At 49.9% G+C, this 13,268-nt stretch overlaps 1 protein-coding gene across 2 annotated transcripts; it reads left to right on the top strand.

The window, feature by feature from the left end:
- The first annotated feature begins 5,946 nt into the window (after positions 1-5,946).
- SERTAD4 (SERTA domain containing 4) lies at positions 5,947-12,843 on the top strand. 2 transcript variants are annotated; one of them, XM_034061030.1, is made up of 4 exons: positions 5,947-5,965; positions 6,905-7,055; positions 7,254-7,369; positions 10,372-12,843. In XM_034061030.1, exons 2-4 carry the CDS (start codon positions 6,920-6,922, stop codon positions 11,110-11,112), a joined length of 993 nt encoding a protein of 330 aa, XP_033916921.1. In that variant the 5' UTR covers positions 5,947-5,965; positions 6,905-6,919; the 3' UTR covers positions 11,113-12,843. The 2 variants fall into 2 exon arrangements, with proteins under 2 accessions (XP_033916921.1, XP_012986179.3); XM_013130725.3 differs by lacking the exon at positions 5,947-5,965 and adding an exon at positions 6,348-6,688.
- The last annotated feature ends 425 nt before the right edge of the window (positions 12,844-13,268 follow it).

Raw genomic sequence — 13,268 nt, 5'->3', positions numbered from 1 at the left:
CAGCTTCTTTCATTGGAAAGGCTTGTCTGAGCAGACCCAAGCGACAAAGGAATCCAGTGTAAGGTTTGCAAGTGTTGTTGCTCCCGTCTAACCAGATTTGCATCGTCAGAAACAAAACAAACAAACACCCCCCTACCCCCCCCAAGCCAGCATGAGCCCTTTAGAACGTGTGCATCACAAGTGATACAGGATGTGCATCTCTGAGGCGAGATCTGAACCAGCTGAGGGATAAATATGCAAAGGAGACGGCTCTGTTTGCAGATGGCAATCCTGCCACACTGATTGGGCTCAGCTGCCTGATTTCTCAGTGCCTGCATTGCTGGTTCCTGGGGTTCCTGATGGAGAGCTAAGCCATGAGTCACGGCGCAGTTACCTCCTGCACATCTGAAAGGGGCAGAAAACGCATCATTAGAGCCTGATCCTGCGCTCATGGATTCAATGCAATGTCAGGGGATGGAAGAAAACCAAACCCCTTCCCCTTTCTGCCCCTTGTTTCTACTGCTGGAGCACAGAGGTGGATGGGCTCTCATGGGGGTCTCTGCATGTGAGGCCAGCAGCTCGAAGGGGTGAGGAGCATCCCTCTCCCCCTCTCCAGAGGATGACTCAGTCCTTACTAAAGATTTCCAGCTTCCAGCTAAAAATGGCATCAGAAGCGGTGCCCTGGAGGGAAGAGGGGGAGACGTGAGCAATGGGTTCTGTTCCTGCCTCTGCTTCCTCACACACACGCGTGCAGAGCTGATGTGCAGCTCATCTGGGACAAGTTTATTCTGCAGTAAGGGGTACGCGCTCTGCTGAAGGCTTTGCAAGGACTGGATCCAATTTTCGGGGCCTGTTGCCAATGTTTGTGAGTCATTTCCTTGGAATCCTACCTTTGGTGTTTATTTCCCTTAGAAGGAAACTTGTAAAAGAATAATAATAGCTCTCATTCTTGGGGAAAGTAGCACACAGCAGAGCGGGAGACAACTGCTCTTTGTTCCAAAACACATTTGGGTTGGTTTGTTTACTCTCTTCAGCAGGCAAAGAGTGAAGAAGGCAACATCATTAACCCCATGCTGCACCACAGTGTAAGTCAAGTGGGGAAGTGGCTTGAACCGGTACTTCTGCTGAAGAACAAGTGAGAAGTGCCTTGTCATTGGGGAAGCTCCTTAGATAACAGAAGGGTTTTGCTTTCCTGACTGCTGGGACCTCTTTTTCTCTCTGGCTTCCATCCTGATAACAACACTTAGCATCTATTCAGTGCCAAAGCCTGTTACAAAGGTTAACTAATCAGAAGGAGGCGGGTGTAGTTTGTGGCAATGGAGCACCTTTTACCTTCAGGATACTGATGTGCTTTGCAGGGGAGCCTGGAAGGAGATCCTATGTGAAGCAGGGTCATGCAGCCACACAGAGCAAATGGGACGTTCAGACTGGGAACGCTGGGAAATAGACTTACTGTTCCTAAGTACCACAGGGCTTTGCTGTTCTCCCAGAGCAGGCGGGTGAAGCAGCAAACTCAATGTCACCTTTTGTGCTGTGGACCGGAGCCCTGGGGCAAAAAACATACTTGCAAATGGGTTTTACGTTCATCTGTTTGCATCAATGTTAGGGCAAACTCTCTCAGAACCACCAAGCACCACTTAAGGGGTTGTGCAGGGTACCAGGAGCACTGATAGGTGATGGATACCTACAAAGAACTAGCAGAGGAAACCTCTTTTCTGCCAGTATGGAAATCTCCTCTTCATAGAAGCCCAAAGCAGGAGGAAGCACAACTGTTAAGAGTTCAAAGGAATATTTTCTATCTATTTTTTTTCCCTCTGAGAAACACCAGGAATTCCAGAACCTGGGACATGGAATTCCGGAAACATCCTTTTGTCAAGAATTTAACCAAAACGTCTGAAAATGAGGGAAAAAAATAGCAGAAGCATGTGGGAATTGGGAAAGTCAGAGAAGTATTTGCTTGGAATTCTGTCTTGGGAAAGAGGCACACAAGCATCTGGTGTTGTACAATCTGAACTGGGACAGCAGAGGAGTGAAGATACCTTTGAGCCACTTTCATGGGAGCCTGGATCTTGACACAGAAACCAGTCTCTGGTTTCAAGTTAGTTCATTTTCCACCAAACAGTGAGTCCAGCTCTAAAAAAGGAAGGGGGAGGGAAGCAGAATGCAAAAGACAGTGGATTCCTTGAAATTCCCTGAAGTGAGGGCCAAGAAACACAGGGACAAACACTGGACTTGGCAGGTCTGCAGTTTATCTATACCTCCGAAGGATGAAAAGCTGAATTGACCCCGCTGGCACACAGAGCCGTTGTTCCACCAGCCTGGTTGTTTCAGACAGCCTTAACCCTTTCACTGCACCCCTGTATCACATTTAGAGCTGTTGCTGAGATGAGGTGAAGAGGAACTCACCATTGCTCACTGCCACCTCATTCCCCTCTTCCCTCTGCCTCTCGCCTGCCATCTCCAGCTTGCTGCTCAGCTTCTCCTTCACCAGACAATGAGACACTGCAGTTTGTCTTGGCTGTTTTATACCATTGAGGGAAGAAGGAGATCTCTCCACCTGCTCCCAGGCCACTTGGAAGCCCAGTTTCCAGTGTAAACCCAGCACAGCCAGTTCTAGATGCTGTTCCCCTTCTTGCAGCCTTGCTGCTCACCTTGCCTGCAGAGCCCTGAGCAAAGGGGTTGTCTCTGACTCCTTGCTTTCATTTGCTGTGGCTGGGCTGCGATTCAGTGTCCCAGTGTTCCCACTGCCTCATTCACAATGTTCCTACAACTCCACGTGTAACTCCAGACAATAAGCATTTTAAGCAAAGCCTTCGTTATCTCCCATCTCTGTTAGTAACTTCCTCCTCCTTGAACTCAGTGACTTATCAGCCAGTTTGAGCTATTTAACCACAAGCTCCCAACATCCTCTTCCCTGTCACTGGACTGGGACTTCCAGAAGAAGCTGTTCCCTGTGAGGGTGCTGAGGCGCTGGCACAGGGTGCCCAGAGAAGCTGTGGCTGCCCCATCCCTGGCAGTGCTCAAGGCCAGGTTGGACACAGGGGCTTGGAGCAGCTGCTCCAGTGGAAGGGGTCCCTGCTCATGGCAGGGGTTGGAACTGGATGAGTTTTAAGGTCTCTTCCAACCCAAACCAGTCTGGGATTGTAGGATTCTATGTCAGGCGGTCACAGTTCCACCTTGGCTGTCATTGCTTCGCCATTGTCTCTAGTGCACAGCTCTGCTCTCTTCACCTGTGATGCTGGTGTCCTCATTCAGTTACCTGCTGCTCTCAAGGGAGCCTATATGCCCTCTTCTATGATGCTCTTGCCCCCGGGTTGCCCTGGCTCCCCTATCTGCACTGCAATACCAAATGGTGTTGCAGCAACCGTTAAGAGTAGATCCTTTACAGCAAAGTCAGCCTGGAACTGTTTACATGTGATATAGCTGGGGTTTGTTGGGTTTAATGTACACACCAGCATAGGTAAGTGACTGTGCCTTTCCGCCTCCCCTCCCTGGCTGTCACTCTGCTCTGCACAGCCTTGTGCAGTGCTCATGCAGCAGGCTTGCTGATTGCTTCTGCAGTGTACGTTTCCTATAATGCCAGGAAGGTAACAGCCACCAAAATGATGGCATTGTGTTTTCTAAGCACTGAAATCCAGATGTGAGCAATGCACAGTGCAGCTAAGGAACTCTATTCTCTCCTCAAGTCGTGTTGTTATACAATGGAAACACTCCAGAATATGTGATACAACCTGAAGTACTGATACAGCAGTACCCGGGTACAAACCCAGGAGTTCAGAAAGCAATAGCCAGCTTATGTCTATTTCCTTGTCTCCATTGATCTGGGTAAGACCTGCAGCATTATTGCCATGGGCATTTTATATTTAAGTTTGGATTCTTAGAGGCATTCTGGGACTGTATAAAGAGCCCTTTTCACTGACATGGCATCAGGCTTGTTATAACGTGAATGGCATCATTACAGTTCTCTCATTAACATCATAATGGCTCTGGAGGAATAGGGAGTGCAAAGCCCAGCAAATGGAGCAGGAGCTATGTACCATGTAGAGCAGTGTGACTGCAGAAAGCTGCATACAGCAGAGCTTTGGCATTTGAACCTTCAGGCTGCTGGAGATGCCTTGGGGTGTCCTCACACCCCGTGTGTTTGGCCGACAGAATGGAAACCCTGTGGTAGCCTCAGGCTGGAGGGCTGGCTTCAATAAAGCTCTGCCTGGCTTCCATGCCACCGAAGCCTGCACAAGGCTCCCAAATGGACTTTGCAGAATTGAATCCAGCCCTAAGTGCCAGCCTTTTGCTGGAGTTTTGTACAGTAAATGTATTGTATGCTCAAATGTGCATCGTTCAGCCTCTATTCCAGCGGTGTTAATAGAAACGCAAGAACGCACGGGCTGTTCTGCAAAGTCTCGTTGGAATGGATGGGATTTGGGATGAAATCACTGCATAGGATAATGTGATATAAATGGGTTGGGCTGATGGCTGGAGGATGGTGAGATCTGGTTCTGTTTGTGGCTCAGGCACTGATTTGCTGGGTATGCAGGAAGGGATTTGGCCACCCTTAAAGGGGAGAAACAGTAGGTTGGCTCTGCAGGAGCAGTGCCAGAGGTGCTGGTTATGGAGCTAGGGCCAGTAGTGCTTCTGTAGTAAACACCATCTCATACTTCAGGCTCTGCCATCTCCAGCTTTGCCTTCGAGGAGTCTGACTTCTCCCATGTGCCGAGTGGAGCTCCCTTCCTGCTCCTCTGCAGCAGCTGGAAACCAGTGCTCTGGAAAATCCAATGGGAACAAATAGATCAATAGTCACAAGCCCTTATCAGATCCTGCTTCTCAGCTTCTGTCTGCTGGAGCAATCCCTTCACCATAAAATGGGGCTTATCTTGTAGCCCAGTGCCACCAGTGCAACACACACAGAGACCTACGGGCTTGGTTTGGGCTCTGGTTTTTGGGGTTTTGGGTTGCTTTGTTTTTCCTAGGGAAGATCTATTATTTATGGCTTGGTTTTGTGCACTTTGGCAACAGGAGGAGTGTGCATGGACAGTAGCTGTTTATGGAAGTTCACTGGCTTGCCTCTGTTAATTCTGCATGTTGTAAACAGCAGAAGCAGTTCATTTATTTTACCAGCTGTCCAGAGAACTCAGTTTTCAGGATAAACCAGCAGCGCTGTGCAGAAGGCATCCCAACACTTCCCTCCTTTCCTTACTTCCTTCCCTTCTTCCCTTTATTCCCTCCCTCCCTCTTTCCCTTCTTTCCTCCCTTCTTTCTCTCCCTCCCTCCCTGTTCAAGCACAGAAAGGCCTGTTTGTGATGAAATATGATATAAAAAGCAGCACAGTCAGAATCTCATATTCTCATTAAACAAAATCCCACAAAGAGATGCCGAATTCATTAGGAGCAAAGAAATCCCGACTTTCCCAAAGCAGCAGTGAGTTTCTTCCAACCCTTACTCTCTAAAGAAAACCGCTGAGTGTTGACATCATGCCAACATGAGAAAGATCGATGTCCTCCTGTGACTGATTCCTCACTGCAGATTAATGAGAGTCCACGGGTGCTTTCTAGTGTTGGTGTGCTCTTTTCAGCCCCAAAACAGATGGCTTTTTAGCTGGTTCTTGGGCCACTTTTTGGCCCTGTTCTTCAGGCAGCAGCACGACCCACTTGTTGTTTCGACCGGTCTTTCCATGCGTCGGTGCTCAGCTGGCCACAAAAGGTGCAGGGAATAAATAACATGTTGTCTGTGTTGGGGGAACTTCCAACGGGCCAGTCTAGCGGGTTGCCATCCTCTGCGCCTTTGTTCCTATGCCCAGGAGCACCAAGCCGGCATTAATGGGCTGCTGGAAGGAAACAGATGTGGTGCAGGATGAGTGCATTGACGCTGAGGAGGGGTTTCAGCACCCTCCAGGGCAGTGGCACTGCCGGGGTTGGAGCTGCAGCACAGGCAGCGCACGCTGGAATCCCACTTCCTACCAAGGCACCGGCTCCGTGCGCTCTTCCCGAAGGTAGGAAAACAGGCGGCAGCTGTGGATGATTTATTGTCCTTCCCCTCGTGCTGCGGTTGATTCGTGCCTCTCGTCAGCACAAACAAGGCTGGAATTCCACCTGCCCACCTGCGGCCCCTCCTTCCCACCGCTTCCTCGGGCCCTCATCCTCCTCCGGGAGGGCTGCGCACCGGGAAGCGGCAGCCGCTTTCTTAGAGAGAGGAGGAGGAGGAGGAGGAGGAAGGCGAGGGAGGGGCCGGGCCGTGTCTGGGCGTATTGTTCCGCTCTCCTCTGCCAAGAAGTAGGTGACGATGAACTCAGCCCCTCGCACAAAGTTTGCTCCCTCCCCTGCCTCCCCCCGTCGTGCCCTCCCCTCCCATCCCCTCCTCTCCCGGCGCTGGCCCCGGGCTCCCCGCTCCTGCTTAACATTCCGCCCGCTCCGCCGGTGTTGTGCTTGGCTCCGGCGTGAGGCCGCGGCCAATTCTCCGGCTTAGTCTCGCAGTGTTTTGACTGGAGGCAGAGCCAGTTCAGCCCGAGCGGAGCTGATGGAAACAACCACCTAAGTGTGTGCTGCCTTGTTCCGTTGGGGAGCGAAGAAAGAAGAAAGGAACGCGATCTCTCTCTCTCACACACACACAGACAGACACACAGACACACACACAGGCTCGCACGCCCGTCGGTGCCGACTGAGCCGTGCCAGCACCGCCGGCGGAGAATGGGAAGCGAGTGAGCGGATCCGTACCGGTGTGTGAGCGCCGGGGCTGCGGGAGCGGGGAGCGGGCAGCAAGTCCCGAGAACCCCTTTGTGGGAGAGGGCGCCGGTGCTTTCCTTGCCGTGCGAAGGGAAGCGAGATGAACGCGTGTCTATGGGGGGTACAGATGCGTGCGGACGGCTCTGAGCGCCGGGGGCTCAGGTGGAGGGGCTGCGGGGCGCTCACCGCGCTGCTTCCTCCGCTTCCAGGTGCCGGCGCCCGCGATGACCCTGGTGCTGCCCATGCAGCGGCTGGGCCGCCCCATCGCCGCCGACGGAGCCGCCGACCTCGCCGCTTACCGAGCCCTCTGGGAGCCGCCCTGCTGCGGCCGCCCCGGCCCCGACGGCTCCCCCGCCGCAGGTAGGCACCGACCGGGACAGCGGCCCCAGGCTCGCCCGTAGGTGCTCGGGGCTCCTCGGACCCTCCGGAGCCGCAGATAGATGTGGGGATAGCGGCGGAGCTCTCCTGTAGTGCGGGGAAGGGAAGGGAAAAGTATTTTGTTTGGAGAAGCTCCGGCAAACCGCATGTCATTTGTCATATGTGATTTATCGCCCGCAGGATCGCATTACAGGGGAATTTCAAGTCCTGTAACAACATCCAAGATCGCATACTTTAAAAGGAAATATGTGGAAGAAGAAGATTTTCATCCGCCGCTCAGCAGCTCCGCGCATAAAGTATGTTTTCTAACAGTCATTGTTTTTACTCCGAGTTTCAGATGCTTGGTAACACCCGATTGACCCGTTTCCAGGAGGCTGAAATTAGGGGAGTGATCCAGCTGTTTGGTCAGAAACAAATAGTTGTCACTTGTTCGCATTCATTGTCTTATTGTCATCGGATTGCTTAAGAAGCAAAGGCGTTTCTTCATTTGTAATGACTGGAAATGGAAACGCTGAGAATAACTGGTTTGGTTGTGTCAGTTTGTTCTTAGCCTATAGCGTGCCTACAGAAACAGCTCCAGGACAGCGTTTGAACAGCAGAAAGGAAGGGCATAACTAAAGAGAGCCCACGATTCCCCACTCAGTCCAAACTTTGTTCAAGGCAGAAACCAGCAGTAGGTTCCATGTATCCCAAACGGATTACGGATCCTCTAGAGAAACAGAGTGACTTGGAAAGTGAGTACAAGCTCCTTTCAGTATTTAATCCTGTTTATAAAAAGCTAATAACTCCAACAGAACAGATTAGTAAATGAAACAGTGTTTTTGCTTAATGAAAGCTGTCAGGGGAGGGATTAGAGCAAACATTTCCCAGGCCAACGAATATGTAAATTGAAATCTAACTATTTTAATGAGAGATTTGATGCTCTTCTTCATTGAGGGTTCAGTCCTGTAAGGAACTGAATGCTTGGAGTGGTGGGCTTAAAGGCAACTTGTGCCTTTAGACACCAGCCTCACCTCACTGGGTCGTACCTGGCCCGTGGCCACTCACGCAGTATTGGCAATGGAGAGGACCCAATATAATCTGATTAAAGCACAGTTGCTGGGAGGCAACAGTATCGAAAGAGCCCCAGAATCAGGAAGCTAAACCAGATCAAGGCGCAGAGTGAGTTTATACCTATCTGTACCTGTGTCACAGAGGCAGCCACATGAGACAGGAGGAGAGCAGAGCACCTCATCCTTGCCAGGGACATGGGGCAGGGAGCTCTGCCCATGGGATCCTGTTTCCCTGGAGGGATTCCCATAGAGGAGAAGCGAGCGGTAATACCGAGCTCGCTTCCCAAGGACCTCAGAGTAGCCAAGGGAATTTTCAGCTACAAATAGTCTTGGCTGGAAGTAAAGACCTGCCTGGGAAGGTGGAAAACTGACCCGCTGTTAATTCCAGAAGGTGTCCGGTCTGCTGCCAGGGCAAGGAATATATAGCACCAGGGGTGAGAATAACGTACTCTGGTCAGTGACTGTGTCTCCCGCGTGTCACATCGCTCTGATTTCAGCCAGGCTTTTTGCTTGGCTGGGTGGCTGGAGGAGGAATAGTTCCTTATCCCTTTCTAGCGGCATAGAACCCAGCTGTAAAGGTGTTGGGGTGCTAGAACTGTCCCAGGCATCGTTCTGTGCTGCTGCAGAGGTGCAGCACATCAGGAACCCTGGACCACCCGTTCCTCCTTTTGGCACAAGTGCATTTCCTGCTTTGCAGCGCTGAGCTCTGAGGAGGGAGAATGCCACAAGGTTCTCTGTATTCCTATACCTCTGCTGCCCGGTAAGGAAAGGGTTATGTGCTGCTTGTCCTGTGGAGGGTATGACGGTAGGGCCCAGAGCCTCTCTCCAGAGGGCTGTTGGCAAACATTTGTAGTAGAAGTGGTTTGACAACTTGTTCTCACTGGTGGCCCTCCAGGATGTATCTCCAGGAGGATCCCGGTTTAAGGCTTGCTGGTTTGCTCCAGGCTTTTACGGCTTCGCTGGCTGTTGCTGCAGCAGGTATAAGGGGTGTAAATTAACCTATAGGCTTAATACCATTATAAATGAGTCATTTATTATAGAAAATGACTCTGTCTAACAAAGAAGAGCTTCAGCTGTGAACTCACGTGGAAATGGGGCCAGTTTTTGGTTTTACGAGGCACTGTGCTGCTTCTAAGCCCTGCAGACAGGCCCAGGCTATGGAAAGAGCTAGAGGGCTGAGGAGAGCTGAATGGATGTGAAAAGCAGCTGTGCCTTAAGCTCTTTCAGTCCTCATAGCTACGACTTCCACTCTGCAAAAATGCTGTAACCATGTGGGAAAGGGAAGAATGATCAAGCCCCAGATGGGGGGGGAGGATCTCGAGCAGCCTCTCTTTGTGCTGTGCTGCTCTCCTCCTACGCAAACCCAATTCTTGCTAAAAATGAACACCAGTCAATAGTGCTTCCAGTAGCACACGTTGCCCCTCTCTCATTTGGATTCCCAGGGTAGCGATTACAGCACAGGACCTGGGGCCTCCCAGGGGCAGGAACCTGCTCATGTTGCCAGCGCTGAGAAATGGGAGTCCTGGAAGGACCACGGAAGGGAGAACAAATCTGCAGGCACCGAGCCAGGGGCTCTGCAAATCCCTATCCTCATTTCCTGACCTTGTCCCTGCCTGTCTGCGTTCCCACCGGTCCCGTAGGGTGTAGTACATGGGCCAACAGCTGCTCTCCAGATGCTGCGATGCTTTGAGATGGGTTTCTCCCTGCTTCCCTCCCTGCGTGCACGTTTGTGCACAAGAGCAGGATAAGGGAGCTTGGCAAAGGGAGACCTGCTCGCTGGTGGGCCTCTTCCACTGGCAGCGGATGGAATGCTCTGACACTTGCTGCAAGCTGCTGGAGGGGACCTTTGCTTGGATTCAGAGCCCCACAGGGGACAATTGAATAGGGTCCATTTAGATAGAAAATCAAAACTGCACAACAGTTTTATGTTCTAATCCCAAATGCAAATAAAGAGCCAGATGTGTGCATCTGGATTTCACTCTTCCATCCTGGACTCGTGCCCTGTGATTGCCTCTGCAGTGTAATGCTCAGCTACTTGCCTCCTAAACCTGGGTGAGTGCATGGCCAAGAGAAAGCAGGGCCCCAGGTACATGGGTGTGCACAATGAAAAGACAATTTAGGAACCTCAGAAAGCGAATTAGAAATGTAGTGGTGCAGGGGGGATACTTCACTTCATTTGCTTTCTTCTTGCCCGGAACAAACCCCCTTGACTTCAGCTCCGTATCTCGTGTCTCTTGCATTTTCAGACCATCTCCGTGTTCGAGGAGCGGGCCCATATTCTGTACATGTCTTTGGAGAAGCTGAAGTTCATCGACGATCCCGAAGTCTACCTGCGGAGATCTGTCCTCATCAACAACCTGATGAAGAGGATCCACGGGGAAATCCTCATGCAGAACAACTGGTGCTTCTCCGCCTGCTCCTTCAGTGGCAGCTCACCACAGGAGTGGTTTGTGCCTCAGGACTGTCCGTACAGGAAACGCCTTCGGATGGCAAAGGAGGAGTACGAGAAGCTCCACATGTGCTGCTTCTATCAAGAGTGTGGCAGTCACTATTTAAACCTACCCTACTCTGTTAATGCTAGCACAGAAAATACTTCCTCTTCTTCCTCTTCCTCCCTCCCTATTTCTGTGCCAAGCTGTTCCCAGCAGGTGGATTATGACATTGGCAGTGCCTTTTCTTACCGGAGCGATGACCAGATACCTGCTAATGAGATATTCATCACTAATACCAGGTCTCACAGTCATCAGGAAAAGGCAAAATCAAACGATGAGAAAGGAGGTAATGAACCTGAGCGGGACAGCGCAGCCCAGAACTGTGAGCCTGGAAGAGGCACCCATGCGCTCGAATGTAAAGGCAAATGTTATGACTGTTTTGAGACTGGATGTAACGACAGGAGCGACATCAGTGAATCCTGGAGAAAATCCTTCAGGAAAAAGGAGTCTTTAGCAAGTACCAAAACGTGCTGCAGCAAAGGGAGTAAGATCTGAGGCATCCTGCCCCGCGGAAGCATGCGCAGCCCGTTTGTCTGTCTCTCAAATGCTTCTTTTGAATGGATTTTTATAGTTTTCTACAAATGGTACAATCACGCCCCAAACGTTACGTGTAGTTTTCAATGACTGGAGAGCAGATTGTGTGCGGCGTCTCGATCGGATGCAGCAGAGGGCTATTTATAAGTGCGGAGACTTCATAGAGAGCGCGGTCGCGTTCCTGCTTAGCACCGTGGTCTGTGCAGCTCTGGTGTAGCTTTCGTTGGTGACAATGCCAATGAGGCAGATGGGGAAAACATAGCGTTTTCTATCTCCCTGCCCCCAAGAAGTCTGCCATTAATTAAGAAGGATCTCCATTATGTTTGCCAAGGAATTAGAAGTCTGGTAAACAAATGGATGCTACCATTGAGGGTGATGCGCTCCTTGTAACTCAGTATTTGTGCTGACAAAGGACCTGTCTCCATGGACTGGGAATAAACCATCCTTACGTTTTGTACCGGTACTCTTTGACTTCCTGGATTCTGCGTCTTGTTCAACGGACAGAATAGGACATAGCATAAAGAAATAATCTGTTTATGGGATTTTAATCAGAAACACAACGTGCAGCTTACATACTTGCATGTTTTCACCTCGGCTGTAATAACTAATGAGGCTTGTTGTTCTACAGGGCAGGTTTTGTTTTGGTGCCTTACTTTTTGTCTTAATTTTTGCCAGCGTAAAAATTAAGTATAAATCAGTGGTACAGCAGGGATTTAACCTAAGCAGAGGGAAAAAACCCACAGCCAACCCACAGGGTGGATCAATGTTATTAGAAACCTTTAACCTTTGAAGTACTGAGTTCAACTTCCTATTCAAACATCTCTGTTCCTCCTTTTTGATGCTCAATTGCTTTTTGATTTGCCATCCTTAGGAAGGGGTTTAAGAAACAATAGAGAGATGTCTCTTGTAAACAAGCATTCGATGCTTGAGTTGCTATGGCAACTGTCTGTTGCTGGGGCTCTTTTTTTTTCCTTCTTCGTATAATGAAGTTCATGAACCAGTGGCATGTTTTATACTTTATTCTGTTTCGCATAATTTCTCTCTTTTAGATTGCAAAAGCATGCGGGAGTTTTCTATGACTTTTGCTGTTGATTTAAAGTGGAAAACAAACTAGGAAAAGAAAGCAAAAAGCACAACGTGAATGGATAATGTGGCGATAAACTTGATTTTATCTGAATGAATGTAAGGGGTTTCATTTGAAAACAGACCATTTTGGAGAAATGAGCTGGGATTTCAGTGGCCAAGGACAGCATTGCGTCATCCCTAGGTGCACTGTTTGCTGTGTGCTGTTTAAAAGGCCCCGAAGACCTTAGCTGGGGTTGGACCGAGGGCATTGTGAGCCTTAGATCCACCAAATTAATTAGTTCCCACAGTCCTCCTAACAACTGGCAGGATGTGCTCGGCAAAATAGCCACATCCAAGCCACAGCTGACTCATAATAGCTGCCTGTTCCCACAGCACCATGCACTCCGGCAGCATCTTCTGCTTGGTGCTTGTCCAGAGGATGAACTCCACCACAGTGGCGCTGGAGTCACCGGGTCTATGGGTCAGAGACCTCTCGCTCTGGGTTTCACACTTCAGCCCAAGGTCTCCTGGTTATTTTGGGTACTGTGTGCACCCCACAGTTGTAACCTGGGGGGGTAACCGCAAAGATAATAGGACCTCAACCCGTGATAACCTTTATGCAGTGAGGGGAGCCAGAACTGATAAGTTTGTAGGGGTTGTTGCTGGGGAGAACAGCAAACAAAGTGTAAGTCCCACCTGATTTCTCCAAGACAGAAGCTTTTTTGTTATGAAAGATAATATTAAATATAGATCTCATTCATACAGTGTATGAGTAGGATCATCATTTAGACATTGTCCACAAGGACCAGTTTTTTAAAAACCCTGATTTTTCATGTGTTATACCCAGATAAGTCTAGTCAATGTCTGCTCTTTTCCGATATTTGATAAACACTTGATGTTTTAAGCTTAAATATTAGCTGCTTGTATACTAATGTGTTGTTGTAGTAAAGTGAAATTTCCTTGATCTATATTTATTAAAATGACCAAAATTAATTTTATCTTACATCTCCAATGGCTTCTGGGTCCTTTCCCCCCCGTTCCCCTCCCTCACC

This window comes from Melopsittacus undulatus, chromosome 3 (genome assembly GCF_012275295.1).
Source record: "Melopsittacus undulatus isolate bMelUnd1 chromosome 3, bMelUnd1.mat.Z, whole genome shotgun sequence".
Lineage (NCBI taxonomy): Eukaryota > Metazoa > Chordata > Aves > Psittaciformes > Psittaculidae > Melopsittacus > Melopsittacus undulatus.
Note: the sequence above shows the minus strand (reverse complement) of the source record. Positions and strands in the feature narration are given on the sequence as shown.